Raw genomic sequence first — 18417 nt, forward strand, 5'->3', positions numbered from 1 at the left:
GGTTGTTGTTGTTGTTGTTGTTGTTGTTATTATTATTTGTTTTTGTTTTTACAGTAGAGCAAATATTGACAGCAATCCATGAACTAAAGGCAATAATTGAGCAGCTTCATTACAGAGAACACAGACGCATCGCTGTACAGGGTATAATTGCTGCTTGTAGGTTCGTTGAGAATATTACAAGTGACAACTCTGAAGTAGATCATTTACAAGAAACGGTGTGTATAACAAAAAAATCTTAATTCTTAAGTCCTTTTTCTTAGCATAAAAAAATTGCCTGAGTAGGATGCAAAAGGGGCCCAGCTGCACTTTATGCCAATATCGTGGCCAATTGGAAAATCATCATGAAAAATCTCACCAGCTGTTATAGAAAATGCAGCTTCTCCATCTGACTATGGCATCCTGTGAGTGGTTCTGCATCTCCAGTTGCAGCCACTGTCAGCAACCCGCCCCCTAGCCAACCTCATAGAAATGCCCAGTAAAGTCCACACTCTGCATCCGAATTCAATCTGCATCTCTGTGTGGCAGCTAGTGCAGCGCATATATTATGGTCTTCTTGCACTTCTTCAATTGTTTGTTGTAAAATGGCTAATTGTCCTTGTATATGGCGTAAATGTACACAGGCAGATAAAATCTAACCTATCAGGAGTAGGCAATAGTAAATCCAGTGAATAATACAAACTTTGTTACGTAAATGACCAGACCTAGAGAATACAGGATTTAGGTTTTCAGATCTCTCAGTGGAGCAGAAGGGATGAATAAGTGAAGCCAGTGGTTAGTTACCGAAATCAGAACGGAGCTGAGCTAGAATGGAGCTTAATCACTTAGCACTTTATGCCAGGTGAGATACCACCCTAAGCGACCTATCGTTACCGATGTGGAAGATAATATATTTAATGATATACAGTATAATGCAAATTGCTTAGTGTGTGCTCAGTGCCCAGTGGCAAACCTATTGAAAAGCTGCTAGTTGTCAGTGTAGAAAGGTCTTGCTGCATAGGACTTGGGAACTGTTTTACCTGCCTATTATGGGATGTATTAAGCCCAGTGAAGAGATAAAGTGGAGATAAAATGAAAGGTGATAACGCACCAGCCAATCAACTGCATTTGAAAAATGACACTTGGCATTAATTGGCTGGTGTGTTATTTCCTTTCATTTTATCTCCACTTTTTCTCCACTTTATCTCTTCACCAGGCTTAATGCATCTACCCCACTGTACCTTCTGTGAATTCATTCTATGCCACGCAAAGTATTAAGTCCTCTTTACATAGTGTTTCCCCATGCCCACGAACATATAGGCCATACTGTACATCAATTGGTGCAGTACCTATATCCAGGACTATAGGTGCTTAATATAATGGAGAGACTGGTCTCCTGCTTCCACAAATGCAGGAGACCATATTTTCACTGAAGCTTTTTCCATCTGGGATTCGTTAATTAAACTCTCTCTATACATTGGGACATTGAGCTTCATGGTCACAGACTATGTGCAGTATTCAATGCTGGTGCGAGGGGGTTAAACTGCGAGGATCACAGAAAACCAGTGATCCTTGCAGTTTAACCCCCGCGCCTGCCGCTCGCACTATGCAACGTTCCGGTAGAATCCTCGCAGTCACAGAACTGCGAGGATTCCCCTAAACTGCGAGAGCCGCGGCTAGTGCAGCAAACTCGCTGTAATTAGCCTTGGCTCTCGCAGCTTTTGGAGGCACATTCGCAAATTCCCCCTCGCTCAAAAAACAGAGCGAGGGGGAATTTGCGAATGAGGGGGGGTCAGTTGAATACTGACAGGGTGAGCGGTGACTGCGAGCAAAAAGTCCTGCTCGCAGTCACCGCTCGCCCACGGCATTGAATATATGCCTATGAGATCATTAATTGTCTTTTATCTAGATGTTGGTGTTTAGAGCTTTCGATAGCGTTCCCTTGCAGCACTGTCTTTTTGTGTGTTAGGTCTATTAATAGTATATGAAACGAGGAATCACCCTTTATATAAAATATTATTATTTGTATTCTTATACTAATTAGTGTTTATGTATGAATTGCTGATAGTTCCTTTTCTTTCTTTTTTTAAGTTTGTTTCCCCTTTTCTGTTTTGTAAAGTTTGTGTCGGTTCCTACATGTCCTGAACCACAGTTGGAAAACCAAGAATCAATGTCAGCGGAATTCACTTTGAGCCATCACCAAAGTGACCAGCACTGTACAGAGGAGCTCGCACATCAGGGTGGAACCAGTGACTTAAGCCTGGGGAAAAAAAGGAAAAAGCAACGGGTATCCAAACAGTAAGTCAGACTCTTTGTCTAGTGATCTGCTTCACAAATATAACTACAGTAGCTGCAGTACAGCTTCTCATGGATAGATAGATGGATAAATATGTGTCCAGTCAGTGACTCAAAAATATAAGTAAGTAAATAATAATACAAATTGTGAAGTCCAAGTGCTAAGGTCCATTATACTTCATTAGGATTAGTTAGTCAATATTAAATGCAATGTGTTTATTATGCAAACAGCAAATTTTCAAATCTTATTCAAGCTCATCCATGTACAGATGTAGCTGGGCAATTAGTCAAAGACTGTGTCTGTAGCATAGAAGTCTATGGAGTGTGCACTAGTCGCGCCATCAATGCAAATGCATTACGGAATGGATGAGTGTGGCTACACCTGTATGATGGCGAGGCTGAGTGTATTCAAGCACCCTAGTTATGCATATCCTCCCATGGGGTATTACCCTCCTCCCCTCAAGCAGAGTGCAGCAAAGCATGTGACTTATCAGTCCTCACTGCTGCAGCGGATATCTGCAGCACAACAGTGCCCTGCTATATTTAGTGAGCCCTGCTATATTTAGTGAGCCCTGTTATATTTAGTGAGCCCTGCTATATTTAGTGAGCGCTGCTATATTTAGTGAGCGCTGCTATATTTAGTGAGCGCTGCTATATTTAGTGAGCCCTGCTATATTTAGTGAGCGCTGCTATATTTAGCTTTTTACATTTTTATTTCTGAAGATAAAAACTATTTCAGCCGTGTGTGTGTATAAAATGAAATGTACAGTAACCCACTGGATTGGGCTTTTCTAATTAGAGCTCAAAGTGTATAAATTGTAACATACAGTATATACATGTTGCAAACTCATGCAGTTATAGTGCAATTGTAAGTAGGTGTATGAAGAATAATATGTAGTACAGGATTGGGCTGGCCTAAATAATGATTGGTATGATAAACTAAATGGATATACTGCTGATACCAGTATACACCATATAGCAAAGGTAGGTTACGTTTTCTTCAAGGTGTTACGTGATGTGGATATCTGCAAAGAGTTCCAACAAATGTGTTCAGGGAAGTAGGCTTTTCCTGAGGAATGTACAGCCCTGCAGCCTATAGGGGCTGTACATTTTTCAGTTTAAAACTGCTCATGTGCAACTCGCATTTTGTATTGCAGTAGGAATGATCCTTGGGAGAGTAATCTGGCAAACTTCTGTTCCACATGGTAAGAGAAAAGACAGGAAAAGGTGTAAATGCGCTTAATATCCAATAGTCAGATGGGTGGCATATAAAACTCAATATTTAATAACACTATAAAATAATATTAAAAACAATTCATTGTAGTGTATCCAGAAATAATGATAATAATTAGGACAGGTAGTCACCCTTATTGACCGCCAGTCCACAAACAGCCATAATTATAATCCAGGACGGGGACGCATTTTGCGTTCCATCTGCCGGAAGTGACGCGTTGACTGGACATCCGGAAACTGAGTTTTTCTCTGTCTAATCTGAAACTGTTTTTTGTGGCACTTACACATATTATTTCAAAAAAATTTAGTAGAATTACGAGTAAGTCTGTCTTCTACCTTTAAAATCTATCTTTTATATATATTTTTTAAATTATGAAAGGTAATTGAATTTCAATAACAGTGGTCAGGTGTTTGGCATAATGGCTGTTTACAGGGTATTTAAACCCTGACTTTGCAAAGAGCAAGTCACCTTTTGAAAAATCTGAAGATAGCAGCGAAACGCGTGAGGTGTTATAACTACCAGAAAGCTTCAGTTCAGATTTTTCGCCCTCCGCCCATCTGATGATTTACAACAAGGAGTCACTTCAATACGCTTTGGGACCCATTGTGACTATCCTCCTCAGCCAGGAATTTCTACAACCACCACTTCCAACTCTAGGAAACTACATTCTCTACCAACTTCTGATCCCCCACTGTTCTGTGGCACATGACCTCTTTTGGAGGAACGCCACCTCCTTAAAGGCCTGGTCAACACAAGTGGGTGAGGACATTTCCATCTAACATAATATCCCAATCCAAGAAATGGGTGGATTAGAACTATGGCTGTTTGTGGACTGGTGGTCATTAAGGGTGACTATCTGTCCTAATTATTATAATTTCTGGATACACTACAATGAATTGTTTTAATATTATTTTAGTGTTATTAAATATTGAGTTTTATATGTCACCTACCTGACTACTGGATATTTAGAGCAGTTACACCTCTTCCTGTCTTTTTTCTTTATTGTATTGGGGCCGACTACCCCTTTTTATCCACTGCTGCTGTGCCTAAGCACACTCATACCAAAGTGATATCTTTTTCTCTACTGTTCCACATGGTATACAACTATCACTGGCTCTCTGCCTAAACCCTCAAGTACCCCCAACAGGTCATGTTTTGAGGTTTTCGTCTCTAGTAGCAGGTGGGAAAACCACTGATCCTGCCAAATAGAGTAACTCACCTATACGTGATCAGACATACATAAAACATGACCTCATGCAATTGGTCTTTCTAAAACTTTGTTATGCTCTCAAAATCAATTTGTATATTTTATGCTACCATTGGATTCAGACTTTGAGTTTCCATAACCGACCTCATGGTGTTACCGGTATTAAGAATCCCTGATTTAGGTTGTAATACCAATCGCCATTTAGAACAATCCAATCCTGAAGTCCAATGGCCAAAGTAGATATGCAAGTGGGGTAGTAAGATGTAGTCATGTCTATACAAAGGGCCTAATTCAGACATGATCGCAGGGCACACTTTGTTAGCAAATACACAAAACCATGTGCACTGCAGGGGGGGCAGATGTAACATGTGCAGAGAGAGTTAGATTTGGGTGAGTTATTTTGTTTCTGTAAAGGGTAAATACTGGCTGCGTTATTTTTACACTGCAGTTTAGATTTAAATTTGAACACACCCCACCCAAATCTAACTCTCTCTCTGCACATGTTACATCTGCCCCACCTGCAGTGCAGCATGGTTTTGTCCATTTGCAAACAAAATGTGCTTTACAATCGGGTCTGAATTAGGCCCAAAAGTCAGAAATAATCTTATGGGCATTTATATAATTTAAATTGAAATAAATACCACATTGTTTTAACCTACTTCATAGAGAAATCTTCTTTTGCTTACACATAAAAATACTACAATTATTTACAAAGCCGTATGCATTTCAGTGTTTCAAGATTGTCCACACACTCGTCTCTATGATCTCCAGCAAAGAGTATATCCATATTACATGTATGAGACATTAAAATATATATTATTATTTTTGGGGAAATAAATATTAAACCTTTACAATAGTTCAAACTTTTAATTCGAAGTAATTTCATTTTCAAAAAGTAACTATGCACATCACCCTCTTTTTTTTTTTTCCTGACACACATTCTCAGCGTGAAAATGTAAAAATAAGCTTCTGGCAAGTCGATAATGAGTATGAATTTCACCATGGATGATGATTGTTATTTTCCCCTCAGTAATGAGCTTGCATCAGAGAGCGACCATAGCATGCTGCACGCAGCCCAAGATCCCGATGCTAGCTCCCAGGAATCCCTGTTTTCGGAAGGTAATTTGTCTTTGTTGCAGCCAGCTTATCATTGGCACAGGGTTCTGTGTAGAAAATAGTTTTTTCAAAGTAATCCTGGCATTTTATTGTCCTTCATGTCCTTTATTTGGATGCGTACCACGGTTTAAAGGGATTTTATACAAAAAAAAAAAAAAGCAAGTCGTTACTGTAGTCTAACAACCAAGGGGAATTTACACATTTTATATTTTTTTGCTTCTTTAAAGTTGTAAATTTGATCAAATGGAAAAGTGTATATTGCTGGGGATTTAAATAAGTCTGTCTAATAATGGCAATGTTAGTAAATTATGTATGTAAATGCTGCTTATATTTCAGGTCTCTTTGTCAAGTATGGGTTCATTAAAACCTTTTTCAAATTAGAGAGACCAACAGCAGATGCATAGATAGACCAATAGAATTAACAAGCAGAGTTTAGGGCAGGGATGGGCAACCTATGGCCCTTCAGCTGTTGTTGAACTATGCATTCCAGCATGCCCTGCAACAGTTTTAGCATGGCTAAATAGCAAAACTGTAGCAGGGCATGCTGCGATTTGTAGTTCAACAACAGCATCCCTAGTTTACGAGAACTGTGCTGGAGAACAGAGTGACCGCAAGTCTCTTTATGCTAATGCATAGTATTGGAGGAACTAAGGTAATGTCCTTTCCCACAGTATATTACTGTATGTCCTATTATGTTTTTATTTGTTTGGGGATTTTTTTTTTTTTAACTGTAATGTTTCTAATGTAATAAAACATACAATTTCAGTCCCCACAACTCCTGTTATTTTGGACATCTAAGATTTCAAAACACATCCATTATGTATTTTCTATCTAATGCTATTCCGTTTCTATTTTTTTTTTTTTTATTGTTCAGATTTATTATGCTAGCACAGTTAATACACAGTCTGGTAATGGTCTTCTATTACAGTCTCCCCCCTAACTTGATATATTAATAATATAATCTTAGATCTAGCAGGATTAGGGGAAAATGGATAATTACTCCTTGTTCTAGACAGCTTCTGTTTGTTAAACATGAACTCTATTAATGCGCTTAACTTTTTTTATTTAAATGGCCAGAGCAAGACACTGGTAGTTATGTTGCTGAGAGCGATAAGAGTGACAGAACACCAAGTCTTGGGTCATCCTGGGAAAATGATCTGTGGTCAGAGGTCAAACACGCCATTACAGAACGCTTACATTACAGCAGCATATTTCCAGAAAGCCTCCCCCAAAAGTTTGATTACAACCAAAAGGAGATTCTGATGCAGCAATATAATCTTCACCCGGCAAAAATTTATGGATGCAAAAGGAAATTTCATGATTTCTCAACTGTCTCTGGCCTTGGTCACTATGAATTCACCATACTAGGTAAACCATCTCCAGGATTGTGAAATACGATTTAATTTCTAATATCCTGTATTTTTAATTCATTGTCCTATATCTGGCTTGCAGTGTATGCAGATAGCCTGAATAAATGATTGTCTGTACATTTTATTTGCTATAATAAAATTTATGTTTTACTACATCAGAAAGTTTAAGGATATTGTACGTTATATATACATTTCAAAAGAGAATTCCACTCCAATGTTTTTTTTTCGGCTGTTGAAATTATTTTGTTAACCCTTTGAGTGCCAATGTTGCTGTGAGAAATCCTCAAAATAACCACTAAAAATGCCAGCATCACTCACAGCGACTGTTCTTTTATTATAAATAAATCCAAATACAGCCAAGTCACTTAATTGAAGGTTAGTTAAATATTTCAGCAAAAAGAACAGTCGCTGTGAGTGACTGGCCGCCTTTACTAAACTCTTGATATTTAATGACCAAGAACGGTTCTCCGAGATATAAGTGCCTAAGGGGGGTATGCAATCGCCGTCGAGCATCTCCCGTAGGGGAGATGCTCGACGGGCCCTATTCAATGCTGTCTTCCCCGACAGCATTGAACAGGGTTTCCCGGCAGAACGAGCCCGACATCTCTAGCTGTCGGGCTCGTTCTGCCGAGAACAGCCGGAAAGTGACGAGCTGCCGGCTGCAGCTCGTCACTTCCCGGCCGCAACTCGCGGCCACGCCCCCTTCTCGTCCCGCTGCAGGCGGGACATTGAATCCCGCCTGCATGTTCTCGGTCGAGCTGACCGAGAACGGGACTGGGTCACGGCGGGCGAGCAAGCTTGCCTGCCGTGACCTGAAGATTGAATACCCCCCTTAATGTAAAACAAGAAACCTGTTCAACACCCATCCCATTGATCTGGATAGGAACAACCTGATTGCATTTCTCTCTTCTGAAGTCCACAATAATCTCTCTTGTTTTGCTCATATTATGTAGCCGATAATTATCCCTATACCAGGCAGCAATATATTGTATCTCTTCCCTATAAGCTGTCTCATCATTGTTACTGATGAGACCTATCAAAGTTGTATCATCTATTTCATCCTAGTCCTCACAATCTATGAGTTTTTGGTTTTATTCAAAATGAATCTTGTATATCCTTTCTTATCAGGTATAAATCGAAATATAGCCATAGATGTGTCTGTGCCTGTGTTTGATCACTTCAGTCTGTTCGGCATGAATTGTCCTCCAAACCATTTCCAATCTGCTGGATCAAGTGTGAACGCTGAAAATCTGGACAAACTTTGGGGTACACTTAGGGGTAAGCGAGAAAATGTCACATTGAGTCTTTCTTTCTGTAACTATTTTAATATTTCACAACTTCTATAATGTAGCCAGCTTAGCACTATATCTATCTGAGAAGAAAATAGGCATCACTCTGGGTCTTAGTGAAAACAGTGGTTTTCACTGTTTTCACTAAGACCCAGAGTGACGCCTGTTTTCTTCTCGGCTACATTTGGTGGAATCATCCACCAAGGAGGGCACCCCTTGCAGAATATTGCATGAATGCGAGGAGTGCTGGGCATACAGCTTGAGAGAGATATATATATATATATATATATATATATATATATATATATATATATATATATATATATATATATATATATATATATATATATATATCAATGTGGTCACAAGCCATAGGGCACCCCAAAACTAGGAAAGGTGAGTGCCGATGTTAAGTGTATATATTGTTTATTAGATTAATTTTTTAAATTAGTCTTATTGTGGTCACATTCTCTCATGCACCCTGTTTTTAACTAAGATTCCATAGCTTGTGTTAGCCATTTCCCTAGATGATTAGTGACAGGTGTGTTGGTAACTGCTCACCTATAAAAACACAGTCTGCTGTGAGCTTTAGACCAGATAGCATGCCTGGAATCAAACATTGATGTGATAGCTATGTGTATTGTAGCCATTTTGAGCGATAGTGTTAGGACCTGCAGAAAAGTGGGGTCCCATGAAGGGGGCTGCAGGCTTAAATGCATTGATCAATTCATGAACCAAATCTCCACTATTTATTATCAGCTAATTTAGTGTGCAGAGCTCCGTGTTACTCCACTCCAGTGCTCACTCCCTCCTTTATGTATTGGGGGTATCTGTCTGTGGAAACAGGTAGAATAATCAATGACCCAACTAAGTAGACCACCACTTGTGCACAGTACTATTTTCTGGGGAAATTGTAACCTGGCACCTGATTGTCATATTTAATGAGAGGTTCATGAATGGAGCACTGGGAAATAGCACTGTCTGTGCATGCATAAAGTATTCCTGAAATCCTGGCTTGTTTAGAGTTTGTGAGGACTTGTCTCAATGCTCAAATGTGACAGTACATACTATTTTTATTATCTAGAACTGGTATTTTATGAAGAGGTACAGTAGGTGTTATTATGGACTTACAAGAAGGAGAATTGTTTTTTTTACACATTTGTTTTTTTCTGTGCATCTCTTTATATCTCTGCATTACACCACTAAATGATTCCTGCGTATATTCATTTTCAGATGACCTTGTGGAATATGCCAAGGCACGGGACAGAATGCACGTTGTGTGTATCTTGGACATCTGTCACCTTGGTGAAAGCAAAGTGGAAGTTTGTTTAAACCGAGTTTACTATCCTGTTATAGACGGGGCTGCAGATGCCTAAAACTTTGTTTCTAAAATGTTTTATGTATTTTATTTCTGTCTTTTTAAAGACTGTTCCCTAAGCACAACTGTGTATTAAGCCGGTACCTGAAAATACAAACAAACCTGTTACCTTTACTGTAGGTTACTATGTATAGTTCCTTCTGCATTGACTTTTAAAAGCCAGTGTTTAGTTACCTACAATATTTTTTATTAATCTGTAAATATGTAGTATTGAGTGTGTGTATTCCATATATTAGTAAGGGCATGCTGAGAAAAAAACAGTGACATCATAAAGCAGCCAGCTTTCAGCCTATTGGCTATGAATGATCACATGAGATCAGTTAAATAGCAGCTTAAAAAAATGGATTTAAAATGAATTTGTACATTTATGGACTTAAGTGGGTTTTTTAAAGAATTGGCTTTTTTAAATTTTAATACCAAAAATGTACTGTGACCATTTTGTCAATTTATCATTGTATATGAGAAATAAGCGTTTAGTATTACAGAACAAGTACAATTTTATTTTTATATACAGTATGCTTATCATATTTGGGTCTTGCCAGTGTTACAGTGGAACTGGGCACATAAATACTTAAGAAAGCTTGTACTTCGTATGCACATACTACATTCAGAGCTTGTTTATCTCTGTTCTCGCAGATTTTTATATACAAAATAAATTGAAATACCATTCTTTGACCATTTGCACTGATGCTCTGGCAGTCGCAGTGCTGCTATTCCTAGTATCACATACAGGTGAGTAGCCAGCAGATGACAAATGCAAAGGTGTCAAACGGCTCCTTGTTAATTTTTTTATTCCATATTTATTGAATTCTTTGACCATTTGTAAACTTATATGACTATTTATTGAGCACTAGGCTAAAATGATATATGTCAGAGTCCCTCTAGTGTGTTTCCAAAAGGCAAAAATTCATTTGTGTATATTTATGATGTGCTACTTTGAATATCTGCATTTTGTATCCTTTTTTAATGTTTTTAAAATATGTATGAATTAACCTTTTACTTTTTTTTCTTTGTCTCAAACTAAAATGTTTTTGTTTTTTTTAATTGTGCTTTATGTACTGTATATGAATTATTGGGAATAAACTATTGTACATATACACACATGGTTTTAGAGTGCTGCTGTTTTATTTTTACATTTTTCAAGAAAGACAGACTACATAAAAGAGCCGACCAATAACAGGATCAGGTTAGTTGTAAACCAGCAATTCTATATGAAGGCAATTATTTATCAGTACATCTATGACATTAGGGTGTAGGTATAACAGAATGTACCAAACCTCATGAGCAAATCAAAGCACCATAAAGCATTCTGCTAATTTAAGGACAGTGATTCTGTGGACCGCTCTTATTGTGTCAATTGTATTTTATAGATTTAGGGGGTGTTTAATCATAGACGCCACTTATTTGCCGATTTACATTCAATCACAGGCATTTTCAGCTATATTTTTTATACGTTTTCACCAATACCTTTTCACTTTTTTTGTCGAAACAGCATGGGCGAAAATAGACCTAAAATTGAGCCTAAAAATGGGCAAAAAAATTGTAGATTTTTTCACCTGGTGAAAGATTTGTCATAGATTGAATACACCCCTTAGTGCTTTTGAGTGTGTACTTAGCCGCAGTCCTAGGGCGGAAGTTTTTCTTCATTTATTTACTATGATAAACCACATTGGGGCACATTTATCATGGATCATGTATTCAAAGCAATCTGGGCGGGATCTTACCATTTGTATTATCCAGTGCCTGCAGGACAAGGGCCCTGAATGAGAACTGGGCAACCCTGATGAAACTTTAGATGCACATACACTGCTGTGATGTCTCGCAGCAGTGTACGGACACCTGATACCTGTGAGCCACCCGGGACCTTACCTGGTGGCAGGGACGCATGCGATCCGTCACAATGTGTTGTGACAGATAGCATGTGTCCCTGCTTCCCGCCCATCTCACGGCCAGGGGGAAGGTCCCACCTGATCAGGTCCAATGCGCACGGGACTGCGCATCGGACCTGGCAGCATGTCAGGGACAGCCGATTTGGTCCGATATAAAGGCCCGATTGGTCGCAATCGGCTGAAATCAGACTAGATGGGTAGGGAACTGGCTGTGTAGTAGAGAGCAAAGAGTGGTCGTGAACAGTGCCATATCAAATATGACACCAGTACGAAGTGGGGTGCCTCAGGGTTTGGTTCTAGGGCCCATTTTATTTGACATTTTTATTAACGATATTGGGATGGGGATACTCAGCAATGTATCCATCTTTGCGGATGATACAAACTGAGCAGAGTTATTAAATCATCAGAAGATGTAACCACGCTTCAAAATGATCTTGACAATCTAGATGAGTGGGCAAAAAAGTGGAAGATGAGTTTCAATGCGGACAAATGCAAGGTCATGCACCTTGGGAGATATAACCAGTGTGCTAGTTATAACCTAATCGGGGATGAATTGGGTAATTCAGTACTCGAAAAGGATCGAGGAGTCCAAATAGACAACAAGCTGGGGTGTAGTGCTCAATGTAATATAGCAACAAAAAAGGCCAACAAAAAACTCTAGCATGCATTAAAAGGGGCATGGAAACTAGGGATTGAAAAGTAATTATGCCTCTGTACAAATAATTGGTTAGACCGCACCTCGAATACGGAGAACATTTCTGGGCCCCACACTATAAAAAGGACATCATAGAATTAGAAAAAATCCAAAGAAGAGCAACAAAGCTTATTAAGGGGATGGAGACTTTAAGCTACGAGGAAAGATTAAGCAATCTGGGACTATTTACTCTAGAGAAGAGACGTTTAAGGGGGGACATGCTCAATATGTATAAATACATTAGGGGCCATTATAAGGTACTGTCAAACACCTTTTTTTTTTGAATGACAGGAATCTAGGACGAGAGGGCACGAGTTTAGATTAGAAGAAAAAAGATTTTGTTCATCTAGAAGAAAAAAATTCTTTACAGTCAGAGCAGTCAAACTTTGGAACTCTCTTCCTGAAGAAGTGGTGTCGGCAGACACTATAAATACGTTTAAAATAAGGTTCGTTTAACATTTATTGGATAAAAATATCCATGGGTACAAGAAAAAATGTGCTGCTAGGCAACGAAACTCGGCGCTAGCCTGGGGTGTGTTGTGAAGCAGCTACTAAAGAGGGCTGAGTATTCCCTCAGAAATGGAAAGATAAAACAAAAGAAAAAGTAGTGCTACTACACCAATGAACATTCAAATTGTTTGATTTAATAACACATAAAATACATTAAAAAGGCACCTAGATTATGCAGCAGGATCTGCTCCTATATATACCGCCACTATAACCACATTAACTCCAATATTAACTCTGGGTAGATAGAACACACAGTCCCCACAAGTTGGTCTTCACTGAGATTTTGCGTCTGTGGGTGTGTTTATAGTTACCACATGTAGAATCACCAGGAGATGTTTATTCCGTTTTGGATTGCATGTCAGCAAAAAGTCTCTCCAATACAGGTGAGAATAACACAGTCCAGAGTTGATGGATGAAGATGATGGAGTGGGTGGGAGATGATCAATGAGGGCGGCTGATCCGGATCTGGAGTAAGGTGCAATATAAGTGCTGATGGCCATGTTGCTGCGCCGAAACCATTTAGACTGGGGTTGCATTTTCCCGAATGCGCCCACAGTTACAGGGCTAGTGCTTGTGCATATTAGCAAAAATTGACAAGTAGCGAACTACTTTTTAAAGGGACCGAACAAGACCATTGGTTTCTTATCATGGAGTGACCCCCAGACTTCTTATGGAGCTGGTTTGGGATGAAGTGGACGAAAGGGGTAGGCAAAACAACTTCGAAGAGAAACTTGTGGGGACAGTTTTGGGAAGAAGTTCATGAACAATATTTACAATTATAATCTACAATTGTTTATTTGTTCTATGCAGAGTACATTAAGAAAGTGAACTATACATTTCAATATAAAAACTGGGAAGACACTAATCCTAAGCACTTAGGGGTATTAGAGCGGAACTTATGGTGCCACTGTAGCACTTCCTCCTTTGCCTCATTACCAAGGCAAAGCCGGAAGGTACCCTAACAAGATGTATGAACATCCCCCCCCCCACCACCACCACCCCCCTCCGGCGATCCTCCCTTGAGCTTACACTGAAGCAGCACGCACTAATTAGACATATCTCCCAGTCTACTGGGCATGCATAAGATTTCGCTACTGTCACTGCTGTGGATAATAGGACAATGGCACCAGCTGCTGACTGTTCATACATTGCCCTGCATTATCACCACGAATCGTGAGTGGTCTATGAAACCAGTCACAGCCTATTTCCACAAATCATCAGTTCCACAAATCCATTATAGGAGGATAATTAGGGGTGTCTATTCCCTTATTTTTGTATTCATTCAAAGCCAAAGATCACCACTATTAATTTAATTAAAATTATTTATTTCACAGTATGTCAGTATTTATGTTGTGTGAAAGTTTATCTTTCCTCAAAAGTGCAGTTTTCCTTCTCTTTTAAGTGAATAGCAAATGAATCTGGAGATGGCTGAGATACATGATCTCTTCGGGCAGTATTCAATGCTCCCGATTCACCATTTTTCACTCCTTTTTTTTTTTTCACTTTCATTTTTCACTGAAAATCTGAAATACCCTATTCAACGCCAAAAGCAAACGCCAAAAGCCGGCCACTTCTCCGTTTCATGCTTGCTACAATTCGCTGGTATATTTCAATGGGGTTTTCACTGTGATTCGCTGAGAGTGTATTCAATGCTACGATGGAGAACTGCTTTCTGCATGATTTTCGCCATGAGTTACCGTTTTGCATTCAGCATCTTTTTAAGATGAACTGGAAAGTGTTCTTTTAAAATAAAGGGGTGGGTTTTTTTGTGTGTCAAAAAATCAGTAATTTTATTATGTGAAGGGGCATGCTATTTAATTATTTTATTTTTTTACACATCATGCCAGCAGGGGGCGGGAAGCCACTCATTAGATATTCACTGCACTGGTCCCTCTCATTACATATGCATGGAGCGGACCAGCGCAGCGCTCTCTCCACCGCGTCCCCTGCCAGCTCTCCCGGGGGCAGCTTTTGCTGCCTGTGTCCCCGGGAGCCCTCTTTCTCCCCCCATTCCGGTACAGGCAGGGAGGCTTCCATCCCTGCCTTCCGTTGGCTCCCTGCGGCATTCGCCGGGAGGGTTAAAATTCGCCGTCAGGGGCGAGCCACTGAGGCATTGAATAGGGGGAGAGGGAGGGCTGGCAGCGAATGCTCCAGCCCTCCGGAACCCTGCGAATGTGCAGCGAATCCTAAACCGGATTCGCTGCACTTGGTGAAATTCTTATTGAATACCTGTCCTAATATGTGTGTATGTCACACGCATGTATCTTTTTTTACGCAATAAATCAACATTCATAAATGTTTGCTGAACTTGCTTAAACAAGCCCTTATCATTAGAACATCAAAAGGGATCACAGTCCATAGTGACTCCTGGTGGTTCATGGTACATACATTAATTTCCAATTCATATTGATGTTTTAATGTCTTTCAAGGATTAAAAGAAATGTTTTATCAGCACATTTCAAAGCCGTTTGCCCTTAATGGCCATTGCAGGTTTAAACTAACTGGATTTCTACGCATTAAGTAAAAGTAAAACTGTATTCACTTAAATGAATGTTGCTGAGTGGTAATTTTATGCTACACAATGTGCTTTTATTATCTGTTTTAACTTTGTTTAAAATGCATGTGTTTATTGAAATAGTCAAGGAAAATTAAATTTTCATGAAATAATTGTGAAATAGTTCATTTTATTTTTATGTCTTATGAAACTGTCCTGAAATAAATGCCATCGAGAGGTCAGTTTCTTTGCTTTCCTCATAAAAATACATGCAGTGAATTCTCTTTTTAGATATATGGTTATTGTTTTAATTTAAATTTTTTATTTTTTTTAGTAACACTCAAGCACACATTATTTTTATCCCTGGAATTAAAGTTTCAGCGGAGAAAACTCCTTATTGCCAAAGATTATTTTTTTTAGTGCAAATGTTCAATCCTACTGTGCTAAAGATGTTTCTCCCTATGTTTTTTTTATACTTGCACCCCTTTTTATGGCAAAGCACATGAATTTGCAAGCCTAGGTTGGGATGTATGTCCCAATTCAGACCTGATAGCAAATGTAACATCTTCAGAGAGAGTTAGATTTGGGGGGGGGTGTTCAAACTGAAATCTAAATTGCAGTGTAAAGGTGCCCATACACTAGTAAGATTTATCTTCAGATCTGGCTGGTGGGAACAAAAACATGGTTATGGATGAGTGACAGTTTGTCAGTTTTACAGCATTTCCAAAGAAATGGTCAACTGTCATTTGCTCTCATCCATAACCATGTTTTTGTTCCAACCAGCCAGATCTGAAGATAAATCTGCGTGTGCATGGCCACCTTAAGAATGGAGCAGCCAGAATTTACCCTGCACAGAAACAAAATAACCTCCCCAAATCTACTGTAGCACTCACTGCCAATTAGTGTGGCCAATCCCGGGATCGGGATCGGCGGGATCCCGGGATTTGGCCTTAAAAACACCGGGATTTCAATCCCGGGATTGGAGTTTCCAATCCCGGGATTTCAGGATTAGACTGCGCATGCTGTCTAATGCCGGGCAGCGTCTGAGCCTGTTCTCAGACGCTGCCCGGCTTCTCCCGTCCCGGGCAGCGTCTCTGCTTCTCAGCGTCTCTGCGCAGCATGACGAAGTCAAAGGTCATGCTGCGCAGGCCAACCAGAACGTCCACCCGCGCTTCCGGCATCCCTCCCGCCCTCCCAGCTGCTGCTGCTGCGCCCACCCTCCCTTCCTCCCGTACCAGCCGCCCAGCCGCCCTCCCGTACCAGCCGCCCTCCCGTACCAGCTGCCCAGCCACCCGGCTCCCCGGCCGCACCGCCCATGTAAGTATATATGCGGGGCGGCCCGGGCGGGTTTTTTTAAATTAGGGAAGCCAATCCCGGGAATCCCGGGATTGGGCATTTTTCAATCCCGAATTCCGGGATTGAAAAAATGCTTCGGGATTGGCTTCCCTACTGCCAATGTTACATTTGTGTTGCTTTTATCCCTTCATGATATTCATGCTGTAAGCCATCAATGCTTAAAGCTTTACCAGAGGGAATTTGGCAATTCCTTTCCCATTGAGCTCAGTAGATACAATATACTGAATTTTGGTGGGACAGAGTCATTGCTTATTACTCCAATGCTCGGAACCATTACTCCAATTAATAGGTCTAATCTGCAGTTGGCTTCCATAGGCTCAAATTCTATTTTGAGTTTAGTGGTATTTTAATTTGTAGACATCCCATAACTTTAATAAACAGCGTCCATGTTCTCATGATCAACTAGAAGCCTGATTTATGTAGATTAAGCATTGGTGTACTTTTAAAGTAATGGAACATATTTTTATACAGTTAAAAGAAAGGCAATTATTTTTTATAGGTGCAAAATATTTCATATACTGTAATCTTTTAAATGGGAACAGCCTGACTTGGTTCTAACTTCTAAGAAAGTTTCAGTACCCAGCTTCAGCAGCGGTTTTCTAGAAATTAAGCCGCAGTTGATGATGTAGATTGTATAAATATATAAACGAACAGCAGGTAACCTTTTTTTATAATATCGATGCACCATGCAATCAAACTATATAGTCGGGAAGGAGATTTAGACATAGATTTTCTGGTTGGCCTCCTACTGTTTTTGTTGTAATGATTAACTACGGGATACGTTTTTGTTTATTTTGAGACTTTTTATTTCTAAGTCTACAGAAGAATCCACAAACAGTAAAACACAGCCAGGAGCCCATTTGCCATATTTATCTAAAAAAAAATATTTATACTTCTTTTAAATTCAATTCAGTTTTACCCATTAGTTATTTTCTTATAACAACTTGCATGTTATGTAGCCCCTTCCTTTGACAGAGCAAAGCGATTCAGCATAGTTTTCATATTCCATTGTTGCAGATAATGTGTGTTCTATTTGTTATAGATTTGAAATAAGGTATTTAGGAAACATTTTATGTAGATATATAACTTTGCTAAACAGGATAATTGTAGAAAGCAATCTGCAGATCTCAGTGAATTAATAACCGGTTTGCTGACAGTAATACTGTGAAGTATACATAGGGAAAAATTTACTAAGATTGGAGTTCTTTCACCTGGGATGTTGCTATGGACAACCAATCAGATACGATCTTTCATCTTCTAGAAGGTGCTAAATAAATAAGTAGTAGATACTGATTGGTTGCCCATAGCAACATCCCATGTGAAGTAGAACTCCCATCTTCGTAAATTTCCCCCAATGTGTCACTGCCTAAAATCTATTATAGTATAAAATGTCCTATGCAAAATTATTTAAAATTACCCCTGGAAGTACAGAATGTTGGGCTCACAAACGTATATCCTTTTTCAGAACATACAGAAAGTGCCACATTCTATGAGAGTTGAAAGCTCCATTAATGTATGCTTATTTATATTGGTCACAAAGCAGATGGACAAAACCATCTATGCTGCAGGTGGGGCAGATGTAACCTGTGTAGAGAGAAATAGATTTGGT

At 39.4% G+C, this 18417-nt stretch overlaps 1 protein-coding gene across 2 annotated transcripts in view; it reads left to right on the top strand.

Annotated features, from left to right (window-relative positions):
* The window catches only part of RADX (RPA1 related single stranded DNA binding protein, X-linked), a 48836-nt gene extending 37889 nt beyond the window's left edge, over positions 1 to 10947 (top strand). Inside the window, exons 9-14 of one of the 2 annotated variants that reach the window (XM_083159427.1) lie at positions 58 to 215; positions 2096 to 2274; positions 5743 to 5831; positions 6906 to 7196; positions 8327 to 8476; positions 9721 to 10947. In XM_083159427.1, coding sequence (XP_083015553.1) covers positions 58 to 215; positions 2096 to 2274; positions 5743 to 5831; positions 6906 to 7196; positions 8327 to 8476; positions 9721 to 9863 — 1010 coding nt within the window. In that variant the 3' untranslated portion in view covers positions 9864 to 10947. Of the gene's footprint in view, positions 1 to 54; positions 216 to 2095; positions 2275 to 5742; positions 5832 to 6905; positions 7197 to 8326; positions 8477 to 9720 lie in introns of both variants that reach the window. The other variant, XM_083159426.1, reaches the window with a different exon arrangement.
* The last annotated feature ends 7470 nt before the right edge of the window (positions 10948 to 18417 follow it).

This window comes from Crinia signifera, chromosome 9 (assembly GCF_055691185.1).
Source record: "Crinia signifera chromosome 9, ASM5569118v1, whole genome shotgun sequence".
Classification (NCBI taxonomy): Eukaryota; Metazoa; Chordata; class Amphibia; order Anura; family Myobatrachidae; genus Crinia; species Crinia signifera.